Source organism: Xyrauchen texanus, chromosome 16 (genome assembly GCF_025860055.1).
Source record: "Xyrauchen texanus isolate HMW12.3.18 chromosome 16, RBS_HiC_50CHRs, whole genome shotgun sequence".
Classification (NCBI taxonomy): domain Eukaryota; kingdom Metazoa; phylum Chordata; class Actinopteri; order Cypriniformes; family Catostomidae; genus Xyrauchen; species Xyrauchen texanus.
The window spans coordinates 33,149,995-33,176,937 of record NC_068291.1 but is presented as its reverse complement, the minus strand read 5'-3'; the positions used below and the strand labels follow the sequence as shown (position 1 = coordinate 33,176,937).

Sequence of the window (26,943 nt, the reverse complement as noted above, 5' to 3'; positions counted from 1 at the left end):
TTGATTAGTAATGTAGTGCATTTTGTGTGCATTCCAGTCTCTTCGCTTTTTTCTTTAGCCTGTCTTCATTTCACACACATACACCTCAACACATCTGTCTTTCTCTCCTGAGTGTAAGAGATATAAAATTCATGTCATACATGCAATAACCTAATCTACTGAATGGGCGGCCAATATCACTTCCCCTGCCCTTCAATTCAATTGAGCATTATACTTGTGCTCTCACAGGCAGTCTGAAATCCAGCTGTCTGCCACAAGAGAGAGAGAGAGAGATGTGGTGATATCAACACAGTGTCACTGGGTTTAAGCATGGAGGAAGTGTGATTGTGTGCATTGCTGTCATTGTTAATTTGCTGGTATGGAAGATTTTGGATGAATCCTGCTGTTTTTCTGTGAGTGCACACTTGCCCTTGATGAACAGGGATACTTTGATGTGATTTCTCTCTCTCCCGCACACTTCCTATATCTTTGCCTTCTTGATATGCCTTCTGTGATAATAAAGATGATCTCTATATGTCAGTTTTGTGGTTTCCTTTTCTTTGTACCTCACAATGTTTTGAAAGAATTAGCATAATGCATATTGTAACAAAAAAGTACCAAAAATTGCCTATTTTTGCCATGTTAGACATGGTGCATGGCAATATCATGTCAACTCAGTTCAAGTCATTTTTCTTTGTATAGCGCTTTTAAAAACACATAGTATCAAATCAGCTTTACAGAAAATTAAGATGTAATATATATATAGTTTTTTTAACACCTTGTAAACACCATGGTACATGAATATGGTAAGCATTCATTACCATTATATTACCACGACACCAAAACCTGTTACCATGCAGTTTAGATTAGACCCAAAATATTCCTAGTCCAAATGTTTTCTCATGGATTGTCCTTAGATGGTGAGACAGATCTATTGGCAAGATATGCCCATCTTCACAGCAGGACACGGTCTGCCATAAGTCAGTGACAAAGCTCAAGTCATTTAGAAAATGGATAATTGAGTTAGCCATAATTTCCAAGGGTGCTGGTGTGAAGTGGGATTTACTGTAGCACAGGCACTGTGCCAACTATCTGCTGTAATGGCTTAGCTATCTTAGTTTGCCACCCTTGGGTTGCTTGTATTCACTAATGGTTTATATGGCATTGTAAATTGTAAACGCACTAATAAAAATGTTCTATGCTGATATCGATTTCTGATTATCTGCCTGTCTCAGTTATTAGCCTAATGAAACACTGAAACAAAAAGCAAATTTTTGACTCACATTAACATTTTTGACTCACTGAATTATGAATAGCCTCTTGTTCGGCACACATTAAACTGGTCCGATTTCTTAATTTATTGAATGTTCTTTTCTCACATTAACTGAATTATGAGTAAAGCTGGTCCCAAACTCATCATATTCCTATGTCAAGCTTTAGGGGGTGTAATAAAATTATTTGTGTTTAAATATTAATGTAAATCCTCCTTGTGAAATTCTTGCAGTGCAAAATTTACACCTTGCATGTTTGCAATTATCATCCAATTAAAAGTAATTCCACAAAAGAGACAATTTTTTTCATACATAGCACAAGTTTTAGGTTAATTGTGCAAATATATTTCCACTCCTTTTTGACAGGAAATAATCAGCCCTGATTATCGGCAATCATATTTGAAACAATCAGTCAATGTCCAAAATTGCTTATAATTGCTTTTGAATTGTTGTTTTTGACAAAATATTGTTGCATCTCTATTGGAAATGTATTGTTTGTAAAGCAAAAATATTTGAAAAGTGCTATACAAAATACATTTAAATAAAAAAATACTCAAATGCACTGAAACATACTGAAAAAATTATCATAAATACTGTATATATAACAAAAAATATTTATCTTAATAAAATAAAAATAAAAATATTTATGACTAATTTTGTATTTCACAGTTTTTCGTCCAATCAAATGCTCTACAGATTGAAAATGTCCCTACCCACGAATACCTTCAACAGACAAGCAAGTAGCAAATCATGGTTCGTGGCCCTGACACAATGAAATCGTATTGGCTTTCATAAATAAAGAAGAAGAGGCCTTTGATATGTCAATACGTCTACACAGGACAAAAAACTTCGTTTTTCAAGCCCTTTCATGGGATCTTTATCCAGTGTTGTTTCCTCTGACTTTTGCAATGTGTTTGCAATTTCTGTGCACTGAAATGTGCAGAACTGATCAGAAAATATCAGAAAACGTCTGATTCCACTCCAAATTGGTTGTTGCCACTCAAATTGGTCGTGATCCACTCCAATTTGTCGTTTCCTTTGATTGCAGTTATATTAGGCCATTACTCTACACTTTATTTATTTTGTATTTGGCGACATGACGCTATTTGCTCTTTGATTCAATTTAGCATTTGATCCGTCTTTCTTTTGGCCGACTCATCTTATTGGCTTTAATCAGTCTGTTCTGTGATTGGCTGGAGCTCATGAATGAAGGCTCAGATGTGTGTTCCCTGGAGATATACTGCCTGAGGACATTTTGTTTTGAGAGAAGTGTCTGCTGATTGTTCCAGACATTGTACTGTTTCTATGTTCTAAAATCACATAAACGTTGCAGCCTATGGGCGCGCTGATGAATGACAGCTTGATTTCAATAAACCATTAATATTGCTGTTCGTTAGTTTTGCACCTACTCCTTGTAGTTATTTTCAGTGCAATTCAGCCATTTCTGGAGATCGAGTTGAGGATTAAATTCACCCTTCAAATTCACTGGATGGTTTTATAAGAATTCTTGGCTGCAGATTGGTTGCAGTACTGTACAGCTGATGCCAGCGATGCATTTGGGAGTTCATATCATCGCACATCATTGCACAATACAGCTGAGATGTGCCTTTCTCTCTCTCTCTCTCTCTCTCTCTCTCTCTCTCTCTCTCGCGCTTTCTCTAAAACAATTTCCATTATTGTCACAGAGTGTGAGAAGAATGTTTAGATCCCTCATTACCTTATATAAGCACTTCAGTGTTTGCCTACCAGTCCACATAAGTGTATGTATGTGTCTGCACTGTAGGCAGGGGCATTGCAATTGTGTGTGTGTGTGTGTGTGTGTGTGTGGCCCCACTTTTAGCCCACTTATCTGAGTGTTGGACCTAGTTAGAATCACTTTGTTACCTGATCAAGCAGATTGCTTTCCAAATACACATTTCATCTGTACTATAAAATCACTCTTCTAATCGTACTATAGCTAAAATTACTGTAACGAACACAGCAGGCAAACGCGTTCCTGGGTGGTGGATAGGCCTGTCGTGATTATTTAATAATCTACTGAAATATTTTACTATTGCATAATATAATATAATATAATATTCAGGTTTGCTGGGTTCCAAAAACAATGTAAATTTAAAATTGACTAAGACTAAAATTGAACAAAAATATTTTCTGTGCACTATTTTATATAATATGTTAAGCATTATATAATGTAATAAAGTGTGTTTATATAAAAAAAAATATTATAAAGCAATATCTATGGTTTATATTGAAGATATACCTGCATATAGGCCTTATACCATCTTGCATAATGGTATAAAATCATTGTTAGATCACATTTGGCCTCTTTTACAGCGGTTCCACTTTAGAAATTAAAAACTATAACAATGAGGTGATAACAATGATGGTGGTCCATGAAATATTATAATTTATGGAAAATCCTATGTTTGTTCTAATCCCCCGAACTTGTTGAAAATCTAAAGATGCTTAAATCCCCAATAATGTATAGGAAAAGGGATATTTCAACTCTACAAACAGAACTTTTAAGGCATTTTCAGATCAGTTTGAAGGCTATTGAAAGGCCATCTATCTAACTATTGAGGACCTTTTGAAAGTTATTTTCTGGGATGCCAAAAGAACCCAGAAGTGCTGCAGAGCATTTGCTTACAAATATTGACTTCATCTATATATAAATATAAGGGAGTACACTTTTGTTACAATGCTACATCAGGAATCATGAGTTTGTACTTTCATTTGTTTTAGAGAGTTTCTTTTGAACGCTCTCTTCATTCCATAAAGTGATTAGTGAGTTTTGTGGTTGCTTCATCCTTGTGCCTCATCCACGATTGCTCGTGCACGTGTGCATAGTGAGATGCACAAACTTCCACTGACATAGTTCCAATATTAGAGTAAAGTTTACATATGTGCTCTTAACAACCAGATGCATTTACACTTTGTAGAATCACATCCTGTCAGGTATGAGTATCAGATTGCTATCCATCTCAAATGCATCTTGAAGGGCATTTACATGAGAATAGTCTCTGAGAATAGTCTAAATGCCTTGTTATAATCTGATTGTTATCCTATCAGTGAAAACGCAGGAAGTGACTAAGTGTAGATACCCCCTCAATGGGCTGATATTAAAACGCCTACCTTTGCTGGCTCATGTTAAAAGCGCATTTCTGAAACAGGATGATTCGCTATAGTTTTAGCCCCCATATATTATATAACACAGACAGTTGCGTATTCTGTCAGGTGTAAGGATGTAGTCCTAAAATATAATATGATACAAGCTAATTTTTGCTCTTTAAACTGGCTTAATGTTGTATCCCAAAGGCAAATCAGTGTGGGACATCAGTACAAGCAAATTAATATTCATGAGCTCAGCCTTCTCCATGTTATGATGACACAACCCACTCTTCTTGCCTCCCCAACTCTAAAACGTGTTCCCATGCCACTGTCTGTAGGTGGTTAGTAACAGCTATTAAAAAGTATTTCATCTCTGGATATTAAAAAAGAAGCTATTTCAGGAATCGTAACAGCAGTTTTCAAGAGCATTTAACAGGATTGCCTAAAAGTATTCTCTCAATAGTCTTAATAGCTTGAAGAAACACTCTTCCCATCAGTGCATAACCCACCAATGTAATTCTGAATGTTTACTAGGCCTCCCCTTGAGGCAGCTGCACCAGGTTTCTCTCGCTCCTTCTCCCTCTCTCTCTCTAAACAGACATAGGTACAAGCACATAATCTTTCTCAACACGTTCTACATATATGTACACATGCATGCACACACACTAACACACACGTCCATATGTCATATATCTCTTGGGTACATGTAGTTGACCTGAATTTGTTGTGGTCTAATGCTGGAATGATGTCACAGGCAGCTGTAGAATGTTCAGTCACATGTCAAGCGTGTGAGTTCCCTGGCGACGCTCTGCGCGGCTTGTCTTGTTAACTCAGACACTCAGAGCATCTCTGAGAATAGTCTAAATGTCACCGGATCAATGAGTGGGTGACGTGATCGGTCCCGCTCTGCTCCAGGTTGCTCTTCATCTAATAAATAGGGTTGTTATATCGAATGAATTCATTTTCTAAAGCCTGAGTTGATCCTTTATGCTTGCTTCCCATGGGCTCCTATCACAAGTCTCTGCGGCCTCACGCTGCACTGTGATTGGCTGTATTGTTCCATTTATTTGAGTCCTGATTGGCCCTCCAGGTTTGCATTATTTGCCAAGAAACAGCGTGTGAAACTAGGCAAACAGTAGATTTTTATTGATATGTGTTAAGAAAGATGAAGTTGTTTAATTATTCTCTGTTCCTATGATTATAATTCATACTTGGATAAGGAAACATCTGCACAAATGTAACGTGAGTATATATATATATATATATATATATATATATATATATATATATATATATATATATATATATATACACGTTTGGAATAATGTACAGATTTTGCTCTTATGGAAAGAAATTGGTACTTTTATTCACTAAAGTGGCATTCAGCTGATCACAATGTAAAGTCAGGACATTAATAACGTGAAAAATTACTATTACAATTTGAAAAAAAATGTGAACTATTTCAAAGAGTTCTCATACTTTGTAAATCAGTTGAATGCCGCTTTGATGAATAGTCATTACTGATGTAAAAAACAGCACCATCTATATTTTAAAAAAGTATTTTTTTAATAAAATCTAGACACGCCCCATTTCCAGCAGCCATCACTCCAACACCTGATCCTTGAGTAATTATGCTAAATTGCTAATCTGGTACTAGAAAATAACTTGCAATTATATCAAACACAGTTGAAAGATATTTGTTTCGAAAAATGAATACCCAGATACAACAAAACAAGAGGATATGTACATCAGAGACTCTAGTTTGAGAAATAGACACCTCAAATGTTCTAAGCTGACAGCTTCATTGAATTCTACCCACTCAACACCAGTTTCATGTACAACAGTAAAGAGACTTAGAGCTGCAGGCCTTTTATGGGAAGAATTGTGAAGAAAAAGTCACTTTTGAAACAGAAAAACAACAAGAAAAGTTTAGAGTGGGCAAAGAAACACAGACATTGGACAAAAGATAATCGGAAAAGAGTGTTTTGAATCTTAATCCCATTGAGCTTTTGTGGGAAACAGCCCGACAAGACAGCCACATCTATGTCAAGTGCTACAGGAATCTGGACAAACTGACAGCTTGAATGCCAAGGATCTGCAAAGCTGTCATTGCTGCTCATGGAAGATGTTTTAATGAGAACTCTTTGAAGCAGTTTAAGAAGTTCTGATATTATTTTTTCCAAATTGTAATTGTCACATTATTAATGTCCTGACTCTACATTGTGATCAGTTGAATGCCACTTTGGTGAATAAAAGTACTAATTTCTTTCCATAAGAGCAAAATCTGTACATTATTCCAAACTTTTGGCCACAAGTGTATTTATATATATAATAAAGTTCTCAAAATGAACGTGTTAACACGTGAATTAATTAAATGCATTTATTGTTCTTAATCACGATTAACACATTTACCATTAATACAGAATAAACCAGCATAAACACTGGTTGGAAGGGCGGAAACTTTGGGATTTGTCTGCCCTGAGTAATTACACAGAAGTAGACACCACAAACACAAAAAGCAGTGAGTGATTCAGTGTCAGTGATGAAGTGATGGGGAAAGGAGAAATTTGTTGTACAAAACCAGCCTAGTTGGAACTTGTGAGAGAAATCAAGTATTTTTCAGCCTAAGTAAGGCACATTTTAATTACCACAGAAGCATGCCAAGTCTTTACTATAACCAAAACGCAGAATGAGACGATTTTATCTGCAAGCGCTTTTCATGTGGAGTGCAAAGCGACAGTTGATGCTGACGCCCTGATGCAAAATCATGAACTCGGCTTCACGGTTGCTGTAACAAAGCAGATAGCCACAGTCTGCCAGCTGATTTATATGGTGGAGGATGAGTTTGAGATTTATTTTATAGATAGGCTTATTCAGTGGCCACCCGTAATCCAGTTTAACCAGTCACTAAATGCACTGAAATAGTGCTACGCTGTATTAAAATTAAGTTACAGCCTTTTTTCAGCACAAACACAAATTAGGCTTATTATAGATGCACCTTATTCACAAATATTCTACGCTATTTGCCTGCCGCAATGAACATTGTGCTATAACCGTCCACAGAAAGCAGGCGGTCAACAGATTTTATTAAAATAGATGTTTATGTACATTTTTAGTGGTCAGGGCAGTAGTAACTCATTAAATGAGGATCAAATGATGGAAAAGAGCTGCTATATATCCAAACACAGTGTAGGTAACCACACATTTAACATTTTAAAGAGTCCATTCAGAATGACAGAAAATGGAAGTGGCAAAGGCTTCAGGAGAGGCAAGGTGAAAATATCAAACAGAATGTCACCCGTTGCTAAAGGGGAGTTAAAAACTAACTTCTCTACAAAAGAAAATGCAAATAAACAACATAAACCCATTCTAACACCCTCTCTAACTAAAAACAGGAGAAACAAATCAAGATAAAACAAAATGGCATCCACCTCCCTAGTACTTCCTTATTTTAATTCTATTTACAAAAGTTATAATAGTTTCTAAATAATAATAATAATAAAAAAGATTAAGTGTTCAACAACAATAAAAGACTGGAATCACCCACAGTCAAATTGGTTCTAGCAACAGTTACCTACTAAAACCAACAATCATACACTCAAACAAGAGCAGTACAACATGTCTGACACAGGAGAGGGGAAAGAGCCAATGCAGAGAGGTTCTACTGGGATTTATTCCTGAAGTTCTTTTCCATACCAACCAATCCCAACAGAGGACTGATTAGCAGTCATAACTGCAGACACCTGATTTTGGTCAGCCTGCAAAGAGAGAGAAAAAGAGGCGACAAAACAGGAACACACACAGGGAAGTAGAACTCCACAATTGCAGCAAAACATCATACATCCATGGATGTAATTATACAAGAGGACAAAAAATAAGAACAAAAAAATGGGGACGTAACAGTACTATAGCACTCAGAACTGACCCTGAATTAGTGCATTTAGCACTAAATAATTCCTTTAGTGAATTGGGTGCTAATACATGATTAGTGAATTTCCCCTGTTTCTGAAAAACGGTGTCTGAGAACAGTAAATAAACCATGCCAACAAAAGCTTCCAGCAATCATTATATTGTCATGAAGTGAGAACTGGAATATTACACTGTAGGTATGATTTCAAAGTGTGCAGAATATACATTTCAAATATGCTAAATCATTCATTAGACAAACATAACAGCATTGAACCTGCATAATAATGTTTGATGTGTGACATTGTGTACAGTATGTTTATGGTTGCACTCTGCACAAACGATCCTCCATTCTATCAAATGGGGCACTAAATCACATTTTCCACCTCACTGAATATTTATGCAGAGTTCTATTCTTGTTGCATTTCTATTGCATATTGCAGCTGCATTAAATGCACATGTGCTTTCTTTGTTTAGCTTTATGTCTCTCTCTTTCTCTTGCTTGTTCAGATGGAGGATGTTATTGCCAGGATGCAAGATGAAAAATATGGCATACCTATTCGTACAGTGAAGAGTTTCCTATCCAAGATTCCCAGTGTCTTCTCTGGTAATTCTCCTACTCTGTTTTCTTTACACTGCAGTTCCTTGCTGGCACTGAGAAAGTAGTTCTCTGCAGGAGCCAGTGCCCCACAGCAAGCTTGCAGACCAGTGCAATAAAAACTCTGCCAGAACTCTGTGTTACTGCACCAGTCACTGACCCCTGCATGTCCTGATCTCTGTTGTTAGCCTGATCTCTATCAAAGGTCTCTGGCCAGCAGAGTTCTAGCTGAGAGCAACAATACATTCTGGGTATGAAGAATGGGTAGGAGATGATTTTACTTGGATCCTTATTTATTCAGATTTAAAGGTGCACTCAGTAATTTTTGTTTATGGTGCCCTGGCAGTTAAAGTAGTTGTCTTTGACTTATATTACTAACACTTATAAGCATGGACAATTACCAATAGCACTGTAGAAATGTGTGATATGCAGTTAGCAATGAGTAATTTGTTTAATTTGGGTAGTTCGAATTATTACAGTATCATCAATTATATAAGTACAGTAATCAATTATTTTGGGAAAACAAAAATCACAAACATTCACCAAAATTATATTTGCTCAGGATAGATTATTACAGTATTATCAATTATATAAATACAGTAATCAAATACTTTATAGAAAAAATCACAAAAATTCACCAAAATTATACTTTCTAATTTTAAAGACAGTATTTTTATTTTATTTTTTAGAATTTTATTGATTAAGTAGTAAGCCATAATAATTTAGCATATTGTAATAATCTCAACTGTAGTATGTCTGTCTGTCCTCTGGGAAGTTATAAGAACATTCTGAAAGTGATATTTTTTTTCCATGTATAACTTGCACGTGGAGTGAATGAATGAGTGGACATCTCCTATGTTTTAGCGTAGTGAGTGGAGTTTTCAGACGGTCCCTTACATCTGCGAAACCGAATGTCCAACGAATGTCGAACGTCAAACTTTACCGCGCTAAATAAATCAGTGAGGCCAACAGCCGGCCATCCAGCTGGATAGTTTTATGGGAGAGACGGAAGAGAAAGCAGGCAGCAGCGTCACTGTCGCAGAATATTGAACATATGTTCAAAAAGACAAAACAGGGTACGGCTGTTATACTTGGTAAGCAATTTGACAACATTGTAGTAAATATTTTCAGTGCATCGAAAAGCGTGCTCGTTAAGATACCAGCAGACAAGCTAATCCAGCACAAATTAGTTAGTAAAAAGTCACCAAAATGAAGTATTTGAACCTCATAATTAAATTCAAAATGAGGGGAAAAAGTGCAAAAATGTCCACTTTAAAAAAAAAAAAGAACCCCCCTTCTACTAGGCTGGCTACGGGCCTGTGTTACTTAAAAACGTTGTCTATACGTAGCTTAATAGGTGCGCTTCATTTTTCTGACCAACAGATGGCAGTAAATTGAACAGTGTACAGAAGATTTGATAAATTAACCCAATTTCAATATATTTGTAATGAAAAACCCATTACTTCAAAAAGCTGAGTTTTTTCATACAAATCATAACACAAAACCAACAAAAAAAACAATGACTGCCTCAAACAACTAACATTTAATTAGAGCTGGTTCCACCCACAACAGTAAAGGAAGGTAAGTGTTAAATAAAAATATTCTATAATTAAACTTAACGTAACGCAACGTGGAGGACCTCATAAGGCAGTCCAACTGTAAAATATTTTTTTATTTTTATAAGGCTAGCCAACAGATATGATTATATTCTTCATCTTATGAGATTGTATGTGATTTTAAAGTGTATTTCTCAACAATTCTAATGCTTGGGGGTAAAACTTTTTTTTATGAGGAAATATTACTGAGTGTAACTTTAATTCTAATAGCCAAGAACAGCTGTAAAAACACAGTTAATGGATTAATCAGGGTTATTTTCAAACTATTATCTATGAACCACATCTGTGCCATGCCAATTTTTAAATAATGCTGCAAATTAATACAAATAATTGTCAATTAATTTTTGCAAACTTGGGAGAGTTTTGAGTTGATGTCTAAAATGTAAACTCATAATTAGTAAACTCCGTAAAAAAAAAAAAAAAAAGTCCTCAATTTCAACTGCTTTTATTTTCAGCAAATTTAACATGTGTAAATATTTGTATGACCATAAAAAGATTCAACAACTAAGACATAAACTGAACAAGTTTCTCAGACATGTGACTAACAGAAATGGAATAATGTGTCCCTGAACAAAGGTGGGGTGGGGGGTCAAAATCAAAAGTAACAGTCAGTATCTGGTGTGGCCACCAGCTGACTGCAGTGAATCTCCTCCTCACGGACTGCGCCAGATCTTGCTGTGAGATGTTACCCCACTCCTCCACCAAGGCACTTGCAAGTTCCTGGACATTTCTGGGGGGGAATGTCCCTAACCCACACCCTCTGATGCAGCAGGTCCCAGACGTGCTCAATGGAAATTGAGATTCGGGCTCTTCGCTGACCATGGCAGAACTCTGACATTCCTGTCTTGCAGGAAATCACGCACAGAATGAGCAGTATGGCTGATGGCATTGTCATGGTGGAGGGTCATTTCAGGATGAGCCTGCAGGAAGTGTACCACATGAGGGAGGAGGATGTCTTCCCTGTAACTCACAGCGTTGAGATTGCCTGCAATGACCACAAGCTCAGTCCGATGATGCTGTGACACACTGCCCCAGACCATGACAGACCCTCCACCTCCAAATCGATCCAGAGTACGGGCCTCGGTGTAACGCTCATTCCTTAAACGATAAACATGAGTCTGACCATCACCCCTGGTGAGACAAAACCACGACTCGTCAGTGAAGAGCACTTTTTGCCAGTCCTGTCTGGTCCACCGAAGGTGGGTTTGTGCCCATAGGCGACATTGTTGCCGGTGATGTCTGATAAGGACCTGCCTTACAACAGGCCAACAAGCCTCAGTCCTCTCTCATCCTATTGCAGACAGTCTGAGCACTGATGGAGTGATTGTGCATTCCTGGTGTAACTCAGGCAGTTGTTTATACCATCCTGTACCTGTCCAGCAGGTGTGATACTCGGATGTACCGATCCTGTGCAGGTGTTGTTACACATGGTCTGCCACTGCGAGGACGTGGACATCGGCTGTGTTTCCTGTCTCCCTGTAGCACTATCTTAGGCATCTCACAGTACAGACATTGCAATTTATTGTCCTTGCCACATATGCAGTCCTCATGCCTCAATGTAGCATGCTTAAGGCACGTTCACACAGATGATCAGGGACCCTGGGCATCTTTCTTTTGGTGTTTTGAAGTCAGTTGAAAGGTCTCTTTAGTGTCCTAAGTTTTTATATCTGTGACCTTAATTGCCTACCATGTGTGAGTTGTTAGTGTCTTAATGACTGTTCCATAGGTGCATGTTCATTAATTGTTTATGGTTCATTGAACAAGCATGGAAAACATTGTTTAAACCCTTTACAATAAAGATTTGGATTCTTACAAAATTATCTTTAAAATACAGTGTCCTGAAAAAGGGATGTTTCTTTTTTTTGCTGAGTTTATTTCCTTTTACTAAGTCTAAGAGGTTTGCTATTTTCAAATTGCTTATATAATAGCTTGTTAACTGTAAGATGTGCTGTCAACTGTAAGTAAGCCATTCATAGGCAGTTGGTATTTGGGGGTAAATTTTCCAGAAACCTGTTTTAAAACAGCTAATCCGTTTGGAGACAGTATTGGTGCATATATTACACACTTCACCTATAAATAAGACCTGAACTGTGAAGCTGATTTGAGGTATTAGAAGTAAATGCATAGACAATAATTTATTTTTGTATACATGCAAGAAATGTTATGTTGTTGACTTCTCTGTTTTTCTAAGAGAGTCAGACAGAAAGAGGTCACAGAGGGTTTTAGAGGGGTAGTAATGACGATTATGATATTCTGCTAATCCATAAAACACTCCAGTGGAGGTCTGCTGAGACATATCCTCTCTGGAGCATCCAGAACTGCTATATACTTCCCTTAAATAATTTATACTTTTCTGTTGCTAAGAGAGAGAGAGAGAGAGAGAGAGAGAGAGGGATTAGTCTGAGAAATTGTTGTGGGGGCAATAATTGTTGGAAATGGTGGAAAGGTGAGGAAGTAGGTTAGTGAATGGAAAATGTAAAAAAAAAAAAAAAAAAAAAAAAAAAGGGGGAAATACAGAGGGGTTGAGTAGAGAACAAAGTATTGATTCAGACAGGTCATTAAAAAGAGTTCAGCAATGTCTGACTCTTAATGAAGGACGTATTGCATTTCAGACCTTTTCAGTTGTTTGAATTTTTACAGAATGGAACGTAGCATGAACGTTATGCATATAACTCCAGTGTTTAAATCCATGTCCTTAGAAGCGATATGATAGGTGTGAGTGAGAAACAGATCAATATACTGAAGTCCTTTTTTGCTTTTAAACTTGACATCAGCAGTCTCCTTAGCAATCATGATTTCAAGCTCGATTATATTTCCCAGCGCCATCTAGCACACTCCGAACTGTACTAGTAAGATGAATTTGAAGTTGAAATCATGATTGTCCCTGTAGACTGCAATTGCAAGTTCAAGTTCTTTTATTTATATAGCATATTTAAAACAGCTTCAAGTCTGACCAAATTGCTGTACAATACAAGATTATAAGAACACACAACGATTCATTGCAAGATGTACAGTGAAAAAGGAGTTACAAGGAGTCTGTTCTCAACCAAAACAGATTAGATCACTTCAGAAGACATAGATTAAACCACTGTAGTCTTATGGATTACTTTTTTCCCAGTATTTTCCATTTTTATTTTAGTTAATGAAAATGATTTGAATTAGTTTTAGTTTTCGTTAACTATAATAACACTGGCTACTATGACTTGTTTTTCCACAGGATCTGGGGCTGTTAAGAAATGTTATTATGCATGAAATATATACAGTAGCCCACTGTATCAATTAAGTCATGATGAATGTCTTAATATAAAATACACAGACTGTGTTCAATGTGTTTTTCACATAGTGATGTACACGAGTAGGACACATTACTGGAACATATTTAGTTGTTTCTGGAACAACATTTCTATCCCAATCATAGCACTAACCCTAACTCTAACTCCGACAACGTTAGCAATGATAGGGCTGACAGTAATGCCACAGAATAATTGATCCAGACACTTATCAAATATGTCATGTTAGCCTTTCAAACTCGCACATAAATACATTAATCTTAACTTCCTACTTTCCAGGTTCAGACATTGTCCAGTGGCTGCTGAAGAATCTAGGTATCGAAGACCAAGGTAATACAACCTTTTATCTCATTTTTGAAAGTAACAGTCAGCAATAGCAATCAGCAAATGGCTCATGCTGTTCCCTTTCAAAAGACATTTCTTTATTCATTGAACACAAAATATGTTAGCCTGATAGCCTCAGTCACCATTCAATTTCATTGCATCTTTTTTTTTTTCATATAATTAATTTTTCATTTCAATGAATGGTGACTGAGTCCGAACAGTGTGCCTAATGCATCCATGCCTATGAGAAGGCCATGCCTCTAGTTGAGTGTGCTTTAACATCAATTGGGCAAGTCTTACACTGTGACTCATAAGCTAGGGTAACTGCATCGACAATCCATTGAGAGAGCCTTTGCTGTCTTGAAGGAAGAAATTCTGAGGAAATGGTGTTTGTGCACCTGTACTTATAGCGGACAGTTTCATGCCAAAACAGGCGGGGCTCAAATACCATATCCAATATTAGAATATTGGCGTTATTGTAGAGAGGTTTCAACTAGGTCATGTTAGAAGGCACTACCATTTGCGTAGCTATGCAATGTCAAGTGTACTGAGTCGTAAGGGAACAAGATAAAGGGATTGTGAAAGGAAAGGAGATGAATGGGGTTTAATAGTGGTGAGATTTGATTTGTCTCTATGTATGGTGTATTTTTCAACTTGAGTTTCCCACTGATAGGGTTGACAGGTTTTAATATAGAAAGTCTGTGAGGGGGGACTACTCATACAAGAAAAGAAAAAACACAAGTGTAAACACATTCTCTCCATACTCAATAGACCATTTCAGGAACAAATGAGAGGGAAAAAGTAAGAACTTTTAAAATATTATTTATTTATTTATTTACACATCTCAGCGCTCCCCATTCTCTCTGTCTCTTCACTTCTTTGCTCTTGTATATTAATGATTAGAGGGCTTTAACTCATGCAAATGCCTGGTGGGAAACCCTCTCCAAAAAACAACAGCTGAAAAAGCACAGTAGACCCTTGAAAATAAAAGGGTATTAATTTGTAACCAGCACAGACACAAGTTCTAAATTCACACACACTGTAAACACTACAGTATATTGTAAAAGTTTAAAAGATAATCATTTATTGATGCTTAACTCTCTTGGTATGAGTTTTACACAGGAGCTGTGGTGTTTGAGCATGTTACAGGAGAATCAGTTTTTTCCGTGCTTCATGTGTACCCCCCTACAAAATGTTTTGTATTTATTTGTTTTACATAGGTAGTGTCCACAGATCGGTTGGACTGTTATAAATTTGAGAGAAGGGACAACAATTGTCAAAAATGTTTTTATTATGTTTTGCTCTATAACGAAGGTTGTGACCAAATATTCATGATTACAGTAGTCAAATTTAAAATGTAAAAAGAATAGAAAAACCATGTCAATTGTCTGCTGTTCTGAATTTTCTCCCCTTTTTATGTCCTCAGTCAGAGTCGTACTTTGTCATTTTATCTGCATTTAATGTAGCGTTTATATAGTGCTATTATATTATTATAGTGATTGGGTCTTTACGTTCAGTTTTAACACACACAAAAAAAAAACGCTAACAATTCCAAGTTCCTGGTTCAATTTCCAGGGAACAAACCTATACTGACAAAATGTAAAACTTGAATCCACAAAGTCACTTTGTATACATTTATATGAAATTTTTTTTTATGTAATGTAATTATAATCCTGAAAAAACAATAGGGTTCACATTGTACTTGTACCCCTAATAACACTGTTGTTGCTTTCTAGTTGAGGCTCTTCATGTGGGCACATTGATGGCAGCTCATGGCTATTTCTTCCCCATCTCTGACCATGTGCTTACTCTTAAAGATGATGGCACATTCTACAGATTTCAGGTCAGTCATGTTTATAGGTCAGCTAGTTTAAGAAACAAAATCAAAACAGAGAGGGAACATTTCCTCTTATTATAGTTAATTACATAGTACTAACAATATAAAAACAAACAGCTCTATAAAATAGTTACACATTAATTACATGTTGTACATTAGAACTAATAAGTGCTTACTATTGTAAACTTACAATACAATATACACTAACACTGTAGCGTAAAGCTTGTCCAAACATTCTCTATAACAATTATTGTAAAATTACAATAAAAAAAAGGTTTTTTCAAATGCAAACTGACAAAAAAAAAAAAAAGAATATGTTCTGTAAATAAACAGAATTCAAATTGCACATAACATTGTATTATGGGTAATGCAGTGCATTTTGTTGTCTTTTTCTCCTAGACACCGTATTTCTGGCCTTCAAACTGCTGGGAGCCTGAGAACACTGACTATGGTGAGTCTTTGTGCGAGATGTGTTAGCGGAATAAGTTTGTAAGAGATTTACAGTATGTCCTTGAATTACTGTTTAAGCATGATCTTAATTAGATCGCATTCTGAGTATCTTACTGAGGACGGTCTATATGAACATGTATTTAATAATATCCTTCCTTATGGCTACAGATCAGCTGGATCAGGAAAGGATGTGTGTGCTTTAATGAGACATGCCTATTAACATATTCTTAATGAAATCCTTAATATCCAATTTCCATCTAATTGAATTGTGTAATCTTTAACTAAATAAAAATGTATATAACTTAAAATATCAAAATTGGATTCATCTATTATTCTAAAAGAATTCAATTAGTTGGAAATGTGTTATGGATATGAAATGCATTTATCTTAAAAAATTTTTTTTGTGTGTATTAAAGGTTTCATATCGTGATTCTAAAAACGAGTTGAAACTATTGTAACAGCTAACACACAATGTTTATATTACACTGTAACCTCGATAGTGTTTCACTTTTGTCATATTTGTTGAGCTTTTGTGATATTTCTGTTCATTCATACAGAAAGTGCAAATGACTTTACTTTTATTAGTCCCATCTGGATTTTGTTTATTTCTCTGACCATGTTTATCCATCATTTACTGATAAAGGAGAGTCCTGCTGTGGCATTGTGTCTGATTCACTTTAGTTTAGCTTGGTCACTTGCGATAGTACCCTCACAAAGGTTCTCCAGTTTCAGTTCCAACCAGAGGATTTGTAAAGATTTGTTAATCTCTAAAATAGTGATCGGGTTTGCCTGTTAGATTCTGCTCTTACTTTGTATTGTATGTTTCAATGTCTATCCAAACATACAAAAATAGCTATGTGCACTTTACTTACAAATGGCAATGAATATGAATGAGGTCACCCTGTATTATGATGCAATTGTGTACACTGATGAGCCAAAAAATATGACCACTCACAGGTGAAGCGAATAATGTTGATCAGCTCCTAATAAGGCCACATGTCAAGGTCTGGGTATATTAGATGGTAAGCGAACAATCAGTTTTCGTAGTCAACGCGTTGATTGTGGGAGAAATGGGCAGGAGTAAAGACCTGAGCAACTTTGACAATGGTAAAATTATTATGGCCAGACAACTGGGTCATAGAATCTCTGAAATGGCAAGGCTTGTGGGATGCTCCCAGCCAGCAGTGGTGAGTACATTGTGATAGTGGTCCTAGGATTGACAAACCACAAACAGGAGACAAGGTATTGGGCACCCAAGGCTCATCAATGCACGAGGGCAAAGGCTGTCCCGTCTGGTCCGAACTGACAGAAGGTCTACTGTGGCACAAGTCACAGTAAATGTATTGATGGGTATGGGAGGAATGTGTCACAACACACAGTGCATCACACCCTGTTGATTATGGGGCTGCGTAGCCGCAGACCAGTCTGAGTGCCCTGCCTGTCCACCATCGAAAGTGCTTACAATAGGCACACAAGTGTCGGAACTGAACCCTGGAGCATTGGAAGAAGTTTGCCTAGTCCATTGAGTCCTGTTTTCTTTTACATCATGTGGTTAGCCGTGCATTTGTGCGCTATTTACCTGGAGAAGTGATGGCACCAGGATGCACTGTGGGAAGACTATAAGCCGATGGAGGGAGTAAGATGCTCTGAGCAATGTTTTGCTAGGAAACCCTGGGTCCAGCTATTCATATGGGCATCAATTTGACACACCTACCTAAACATCATTGCAGTCCAGGTAAACCCCTTTATGGCAATGTATTCCCTGATGGCAGTGACCTCTTTCAGCATGATAATGCACTCTGCCACACTGCACATATTGTTCGGGGATGGTTTAAGGAACATGATAAAGAGTTCAAGATGTTACCCTGGCCTCCAAATTCCCCAGATCTCAATCTGATTGAGCATCTGTGGGATGTGCTGGACCAACAAGTCAGATCCACAGCCACTCCACCTTGTAACTTACAGGACTTGAAGGATCTGCTGCTAATGTCTTGGTGCCAGATACCACAGGACATGCCTCAGTGGGTCAGCACTGTTTTGGCGGCACATGGAGGACCAACAGCATATTAGGCATAATGTTTTGGCTCATCAGTGTATGTCAGTGTATGTGCCTGGATAATGTAAATAAGTTATGCTGCTTATGAATTCAACAGTCAGAATAACACTCAGATGTGATGCAGTACAGTTGACAATATGGTGTGAAAATATGTTAATAATAACGAAATAATTTGTATATCATGTTTGAAATCTCTGAGGGCTAAGTTAAGTGCATCTGTAAGTGTGCAAGTGCAAGCACAGTTATTTACAAACCTCTTTGCTTCTCTCTGCAGCTGTGTACTTGTGCAAAAGAACAATGCAGAACAAAGCACGTCTGGAACTGGCTGATTATGAAGCTGTAAGTAATATCTTCTCTCACTTGATCACATTTTTTCTCTCTTTTTTCCCTCTCTCACCTTTTCTTTTAATTGTAACAATGCAGGTCTTAGGCTTTGTATTTCGGACATTATTAGATAGAAGATATTAAGGAAAAGGCAATCTTTGAAAAAGAAAGTTGGACAAGCAAATGCATGTGTAATTCATGTAAATTCTAGGCATTTCTAGATAGAAATACCCCCAATAATATCTTTTTCATGTTGAATAGGGAACTGTGAATATGTAATTATTGGCATAATAATATATCAACATTTTGTTTTAGCTCTTTCCCATTATTTAGATTTAAAAAAACATGTAAAACATTTGGTTTATACAGAGAAAATGCATTATCTTAAAACAATACAGAGATATACATATATACATTAGAATATCAATACTCCCACAACCAAAAAGATAGTATTTGAAAAATCATATAAATAAATTATATTTTAAATGAATAAATTGCTTTAAATAAATAAATGATATAAAAAGAAAACCACTAAATATTAATAATGGTCAGTGTGGCCCGTGGTCTAGGCAAATTTATACTGTATTGTAGCCATATATGGTATTGATCCATAAAAGTCTCCCATATCTCATGATGACATGGGTTTTGTTTTTTGTTAGATGCTCTTAGACAACTGTATTGTCTCATGGATAATTTTATCAAATTGCTCAAATGTTATTTAAATATGTTCCCCATCCAGGAAAGTTTAGCACGACTACAGCGGGCATTCGCAAGAAAATGGGAGTTCATATTTATGCAAGCAGAGGCTCAAGCAAAGTGGGTATTTTTAAGATCCTAATCAGTGTTGCCCTCTCTTGAAAGTCATGCCACCCAGTGAGGTCAGTCAGAACACAGGAAGTGACACTTTTCATTGCAAAAATGAAAGGCTTTTCAGGATTAGCTCATGTAATTGATGTTGTTTGATCAATGGCTAGATCTTTATAGAGTCTGTCATCCAGTCACTGGTGTTCACATGTCGATTTCTCACACTAATGGATTTTGAAAGACAATTGGATATAAATTGGACATTTAAAATTATTTTTGGATTGCGCAGAAGTCTTCTCATTCGTTCCAAGATTTTTCCTTTTAAATCTGAGTGCTGGTGTGTTTCTGTTTGCCAAGACACTAGGCAACTTCATACATTTTCAGCTCAGTTGCATGGTTCAGTGCATGTTTCTTTTTTCTTTTGGAAGTTAAATGTTTTACTTGCTTAGGCTCTTTGTTTTGTCTTTGCAGAGTTGATAAGAAAAGAGACAAAATTGAGAGGAAAATACTGGACAGTCAAGAGAGAGCTTTCTGGGATGTGCACAGACCAGTGGTGAGTCAGTGTATGTGTGTTTCATAAGAACAAGTGAAAACAATGTGGCCATTCTGTTCTCTTCAGAATTATTCTCTGTAGTTGTGTAGTGTTTGAAGTTGTTCTCTCACAGAGGAATGACATGACAGTGCTGAGAACTTCTGAGCTGATGGAATCACCTTTGTACTGTCTTTCAGAGTTGCAGACTATCTATAAAACATAAACACAAATTAAATAAATCATAATCTCACATTCACTGTTTCTTTTCTATCATGTCCTTAGACACACAACAGTTTTTCTACATTGTAAAAAGTAATCTAATGTATTTAGGTTGATTCAGTCCTTATAAATAATATTTTTGAATTGTATGGAAATGAATGTAAATTAATTGTATCTTGTAGTTTCGTAATACCATTTATGAACTCCATAGTTTATTTTATAGAAACCATAGTTACAGTGATCTAGCCATGGTATTGAGGAGCCAGCCATGGTTTTTTAATGGTTTCTATGATCTTACTACAAACACTACAGTTAAACTACAGTTATTGTGTAAGAAATATAGTACATTTCAAAGAAGATTTTAATATATTAATCATATTTTTGTGCCAGTCCATAAGTGTTTAATTGTCTTTACAGTATGTTTGTAGATCAACTAGTGTATATTGGTTTTATATTGTATCTGTGTAGTGAGAATAAGTGTTAAGTAGCTGTTTGTTTTATAGAAAGTAGCAATTTCTTCCTCAATTACACTGTGCTGATCCTTCTCATTTGTAATTTCATGCTAACTTGACTAATTTTTTAAGCTGACGTGCTGCAGAGAGATGCTGCAGTTCTTGCCCATATTCAGCCAGAGCAGGTTTAAGATGCAATTTATTACAGAACTGTACACGTCTTGAGGCTGTTTGATCTCTGAAGTGTACATTATTAGGCTTATACCTTAGGTTCACTCTATACAGGAGTGTGGAAACATTGGGTCCTATGTGAGATAGAAGGGAGTTCAACCAGCGGAAAAAAGTTTGATTGATCGCTCCATGCCTGTTATAAAATACCATCCCCCTTTCCTACAAATTATAGCAGTCAGGTGCAGTGTGGTAACTATAAACTATTAATCTAGAAAACTGACTATTATATTGACAATCTATGTGTTTTTCAGCCAGGGTGTGTGAACACAACAGAAGTGGACATAAAAAAATCATCCAGAATGAAGAACCCTCACAAAACAAGAAAGGTGCTTCACCTCACCTGACACTGCAAAACCTCTGCAGGAAGTTCAGCATTTAATCAAATAACTCCAGCCTGTAATTTCCTAAAGCATGCATCTAATCACTAAAGCAATCATTCTATCAATGAACCACTCAGCATGCTGATTCAGTCAAGACTCGAATCACTCCACCAGTCAGGGAGCCTCACAAAATCCAATCAAGAACAAGTTCCCTTACCAATCACCTCACCCCTGTGAATTTACCAATCACAGATGCAATCACACAGAAATGTCTTCTCTAATAACTAAACCAGTCTTGTCAATAAGGCTGTAAATTATTCTGATGATTTTTGCAGTCTGTATACGGCCTTCAGAATGACATTCGCAGCCATAGCCCCACCCACACGCCAGCCCCTGAGGCCAAGCAACCAACCGAGGAAGAGCTTCAAGAACAGGTGATTTTAGATCTGAATCTGTCATGCATGTAAATAGACATTTATTTTCCAAATTAAATTATATTTAGAATTTGAATTTGATCTGATATGAATTTAATTTAGCTTTTTAATCTGAATTCGAATTTAGAATTTGAATTTAAAGTGACTGTTTCGAAATTGAATGGGAGAGGGGAAGATTGGGAAAGTTTAGTTTATCAAAGACTCACTTGGAGCTTCTCTCTCTCTCTCTCTCTCTCTCTCTCTCTCTCTCTCTCACACACACACACACACTTTTGTTTTTAAAGGGTAGGGTTTAAAGTATAGCTGAGTGTATATATATATATATACACACACATTTACCCTGACAGTTATCATTATTGTCTTTCCAGATCAAGTTTGGTCAACTTCAGTTAGACAGACATCGATTGAAAATGTCCAAAGTTGCAGAGAGGTAAGTCAGAGAGAGAGAGAGGGAGAGAAAGATGATCGACCCACAGGTATTCATTATTCTACAGTGCTTAAACATTTCCTATTGATCTCTTTAATGGTCTGTGTAGATATTACTTATGCTGACAAACTTGTTTCTGTTTCTCGTCCTCAAATTTACTTCCTCTGTTAGATCAATGACTCTTATTAGGATATCACAAAATTTTTGTGCTATGTGAAATTAAACACATTTGCAGCATAGTTCAAAATCTAAATCATATACATACAGTATATATATATATCAGAACCGAGATTAGATTTCATTGGACATGAAGTAGCGACCCAACAAAGTACCATATTGTGATTTCAAATAAACATGTGCCAAAATAATATAGCGTTTGTTTCGATGCATGGTTTTTTATGTCAGCAACAAAATTTATGTTATCTCCCTTCTAAATTAAGTTAAGCGTATTTACCACACCTGATTATATGGGTAGTTTGGTTGCATTGTAAATTTGCATTTAGCATAGTTCTATGATTTCCGTGACTGTATCAGAACAGACCTGTCACTTGTTTTTAGGTTGCAACCCACCAGTTGAGAACCTGTGGTTTGCATGCATTTGTTTGGTATTGTATTTCCCTATCTTTGATTCTGTAATGTTCTTATAGTTTGCTGAGTTATACTGAACAATATTCAGACTACGACCCCTTCCTGTCCACTCCTGACCCATCTAACCCTTGGATATCAGATGACACAACATTCTGGGAGCTGGAGGCCAGGTCTGTTTAAAATGCACATGCATATACATAAATACCCATCCACTAGATAATGCTGTAGAAGAATTGTCCAAATAAAGGGGATTATATTTGAAGGTGCTGTAAGCAAACTTATTTTTTTTGGAATACCACACATACAATTTCCCCACTACATAAAGTGACCTCCCCCCAGGGTTTGAATCTGTGTTAGTATGTGTATGGTTGCTTGTGTAAAATGCTTATGATAAGTGCATATGATAAGGAATATATGCAATGTGTGTTTTTAAGTTTGTTTATAATTGTATGTGTATGATAGAAACATATCTATGTGTGTGTTTAACAGTAAGGAACCCGGTCAAACTAGAGTTAGACGCTGGGGTTTTGGAATCAATGAGGTCTTGAAAGATCCTGTTGGGAGGGAGCAGTTCCTCAAGTTCCTGGAGTCTGAATTCAGTTCTGAAAACCTCAGGTACATTTAAAGTCCACCTTCATGCCCCCTGCTGGTAGTGAGAAACACTGAAACATGGACAGACAAAGCAACAGTGGTGGAGCAAGGGGGTGGTCAGGGGTGGCCGTGTCCACCATGGACCGAAACCTGGCCAACCCACTCCCAGTTACCATTTTGGTCATTTTATGTCTTGCACAATTTCGTTTTTTAGAGGTGGAACTATCTTTTTACAACCGCAACATACAGGATACTTAACATGTGCGCACACCAAGGTCGCCGCACCTCTCCGTGCCGGGTGCCACTGTATCCACTCCCCTCCTTTCTACATCAACAACCCCCGATCCCCACACCCCCACTAGACTTAATGTACAATAATTTATAGATTTTATCTCTGCAAGCGATGTCAAAGATGTTATCTGTAACCACTAATCTAGAGTCATTTTTTTTACGTTTACTTCTTGTTAAGGTGTGGATTTGGCTTTGGGAAACTGGGCAGCAGTTATGTGCCACTTTATCCCGAAGCAGAAATCAAAAGCAACAAGTGGTCGATTAAGTGAGATAATTCCGCTATGAAACTCTCTTTGCGAGAGCGGAAATATTTACTAATCAATGCTCAAATGTTCAATGAAGGCATGAAAGCAGAATGCTTCACCTGCAAATTAGGAAACATTGATCTGTAAGATCATACATGTTTATTGGCAAATGCTTTGCCAATATACAGTATTATTAAGCTTACATATTCAATTGAGGGCGATCTAATGTTCACAACCCTGCAGAACCGGGCCTGCATCTAACTGGCGGCTGCACTGACATGACAACAAGATACATTACTTATCTATTAATTTATTATCGAATAGTAATTTAGTTCACCTTTTGCTGCACTACCATGCTCACCTTTTGCTAGCACATCCTCTCTGGCAATGTGACACATACAATTCCAAAAGGAATATTTGCTCATTCTTACGGTCTCTCCACACTCCCTTACGATTTCCTCGTTCTTAGCTTTGATTAATACTTAGCATTTAATGAGGTTATAATGTTTGCAACTTTACTAAAACAATGTAAGAGCTCCATAACCTCAGGCCTATTGCTTATTTAGCAGATTCCCAAACCAGCATATCACAAAGCTCATTCTGTGTTGAGCGAGCAGAGTGGAATCTTAAAAAATATGCTCTCAGCTCAGGTGAAATTATCACCGCTGTGCTCCGCTCACATGCTCTGGTGCTGCCACAGACTGTTCACTGGCCCCTACCCGGCCACCCCTGTGAAAAACTCCTGCAAAGCAATAAAACTATTGGATGTTTCATGTATTGATTCCATACCATGCAAATTAATTCTCTTTTATTGTTAACTCTCTCTGTCTTAGGTTCTGGTTGGCAGTGCAGGAGTTAAAAAGGAGGCCGATAAGGGAGGTGCCAACACGGGTGCAGGAGATCTGGGAGGAGTTTTTGGCTCCTGGAGCCCCCAGTGCCATCAACGTGGACTCAAAGAGCTATGGCAAAACCACACAGAACATCAAAGACCCAGGACGATATGCTTTTGAGGATGCACAGGTAAAGAGCGTCTGTGCTTGTTTAGTTGCAGTTACAATAATAACAAACACAAGCCATGTTTTAACAGTTCTAAATATTTAAATGTAATTGTACTGTATGTCTCCCAGGAGCACATATACAAGCTAATGAAGAGTGACTCTTACAGTCGTTTCATTAGATCCAGTGCCTACCAGGAGCTTCTGCAGGCAAAAAAAAAGGTACAACTTTTTATTTGAAAACTTTTAAAATAATTTTAACCCAGCCTGGTCTCATGAAAATTACGTGACCAACAAAAAAATTATGTGCCTTATAAAACGTTTGGCTGCAGTTTCCCAGTAAAATGTCCAGCAGGGGGCACCAAAAGCAAGAAATGGTGTTGTAATCAGACAAGGTTTTTAAGATGGATATTAGATGGAAGTTTTAATTAATTAAATGTACCTTCCTTTCTTAAAACGTTAACCTAAACCTGATCAAAAGAGAAATCTAAAATTAAATGAGAGGTAGACAAAAAACAGATATCCTTATCCTTTACCAACATCTAAACCTAACCAAATATGTCAAAAAATGAAGAAGAAAATTATCTAAAGCTACCACGTAATCTCATGTCGCTTCTACGACACTTTCTTCAGTCCACATGTCAGCTTGCATGCTTGACTGGTCTTGAACTGCTTTCTTCCGAGTCTATCAGTTGTGGCACCAACAATCATCCATACGATTATCTAATCAGCCAATCGAGTGGCAGCAGTGCAGTTCTTAAAAACATGTAGATACGGGTCAAGAGCATCAGTTAATGTTCACATCAACCATCCGAATGAGGAAAAATGTGATCTCAGTGATTTGGAGCGTGGTATGATTGTTGATGCCAGATGGGCTGGTTTGAGTATTTCTGTAACTGCGGATCTCCTGGGATTTTCATGCACAACAATCTCTAGACTTTACTCTGAATGGTGCCAAAAACAAAAAACATCCAGCGAGCGGCAGTTCTGTGGACGGAAATGCCTTGTTAATGAGAGAGGTCAACAGAGAATGGCCAGAATGCCTTGAACTGACAAAGTCTACTGTAACTCAGATAAACGTTCTATACAATTGTGGTGAGAAGAATGATTCGGGTTGGTGCTGTTTTGGCGGCATGAGGGAGACTTATACAATATTAGGCAGGTGGATTTAATTTTTTGGCTGATCGGTGTATATCTTACATTATTTCACATTTTAAGGGGTTATTCACACATTTTTGAAGATTTGCAGTGACAAAGTGACCAAACAGCAATAATTTTCAATGAGAATTGTAGATTTCTCAGACTTCTGTTGCCCCATTTTTTTTATCTTTATCTGATGGTTTGTTGACCAAGTTGGGAAGCATACAGGATCGCAGAACCTCATTTGAAAAGTTCACTCGTAATGTGGTAAGTGGGAGAGGCCTTGCCCCATCCTTGATAGCTTACCTGACTAATCAGACACCAGCTCTGGTCAGATGAAGCTTGTTTGGTGCTTTATCCCACCCCCAAACCTTGTGATGTCACGTTTAAATTGTTTTCCACAGGGATAAGCAAGCTCTTCTCAAAAAAAAAATGGTTACCTGTGGTTTTTCTCTCTTTCTGCATGACTCTGCATTTTGGTCTGCTGTTGAAACACAGTTGCCAAAATGTGTACCTGTTCACTTTTCTCTGTCTTGTCCACAGAAAAGTAAGAACTTGTTTTGAAGGAAGGCAGTGCTTCCAGGTAACCCTGTTTCTCCTGTATGTTGCTCCTGTTCATATTTGTTATAAGTAGTAATTTGTTGTAAGTAGTCTGGAATATTTCATTGTTTACATTTACTCACCATTGTGTCGTTCAAAACCTGTATGATTTTTTTCCTTCTGTGGAACACAAATCAAGATGTTAAGCAGAATGTTTAAGCTGCTCCTTTACTGTACAATGAAGGTAAATGGAGACAGATGCTGTTGAGCTCCAAAAAAAAAGAAAAAAAAGCAATGAATAGGGTTGGGAACCGAGAACCAGTTCTTGTTCAGAACCGGTTCCATTCTTTATAAAAATACCAGAGTGTATGATCT

The 26,943-nt window shown here is 37.0% G+C and overlaps 1 protein-coding gene across 1 annotated transcript in view; it reads left to right on the top strand.

Annotated features, from left to right (window-relative positions):
- LOC127656624 (regulator of G-protein signaling 7) overlaps positions 1 to 26,943 on the top strand; it is a 75,063-nt gene that overhangs the window by 42,277 nt on the left and 5,843 nt on the right. Inside the window, exons 3-17 of the mRNA XM_052145036.1 lie at positions 8,775 to 8,871; positions 14,048 to 14,098; positions 15,829 to 15,935; positions 16,329 to 16,380; positions 18,710 to 18,774; positions 19,499 to 19,575; positions 20,035 to 20,116; positions 21,249 to 21,323; positions 21,653 to 21,751; positions 22,120 to 22,181; positions 22,826 to 22,936; positions 23,256 to 23,381; positions 24,727 to 24,913; positions 25,021 to 25,110; positions 26,572 to 26,611. Coding sequence (XP_052000996.1) covers positions 8,775 to 8,871; positions 14,048 to 14,098; positions 15,829 to 15,935; positions 16,329 to 16,380; positions 18,710 to 18,774; positions 19,499 to 19,575; positions 20,035 to 20,116; positions 21,249 to 21,323; positions 21,653 to 21,751; positions 22,120 to 22,181; positions 22,826 to 22,936; positions 23,256 to 23,381; positions 24,727 to 24,913; positions 25,021 to 25,110; positions 26,572 to 26,592 — 1,302 coding nt within the window. The 3' untranslated portion in view covers positions 26,593 to 26,611. The remainder of the gene's footprint in view (positions 1 to 8,774; positions 8,872 to 14,047; positions 14,099 to 15,828; positions 15,936 to 16,328; positions 16,381 to 18,709; positions 18,775 to 19,498; positions 19,576 to 20,034; positions 20,117 to 21,248; positions 21,324 to 21,652; positions 21,752 to 22,119; positions 22,182 to 22,825; positions 22,937 to 23,255; positions 23,382 to 24,726; positions 24,914 to 25,020; positions 25,111 to 26,571; positions 26,612 to 26,943) is intronic.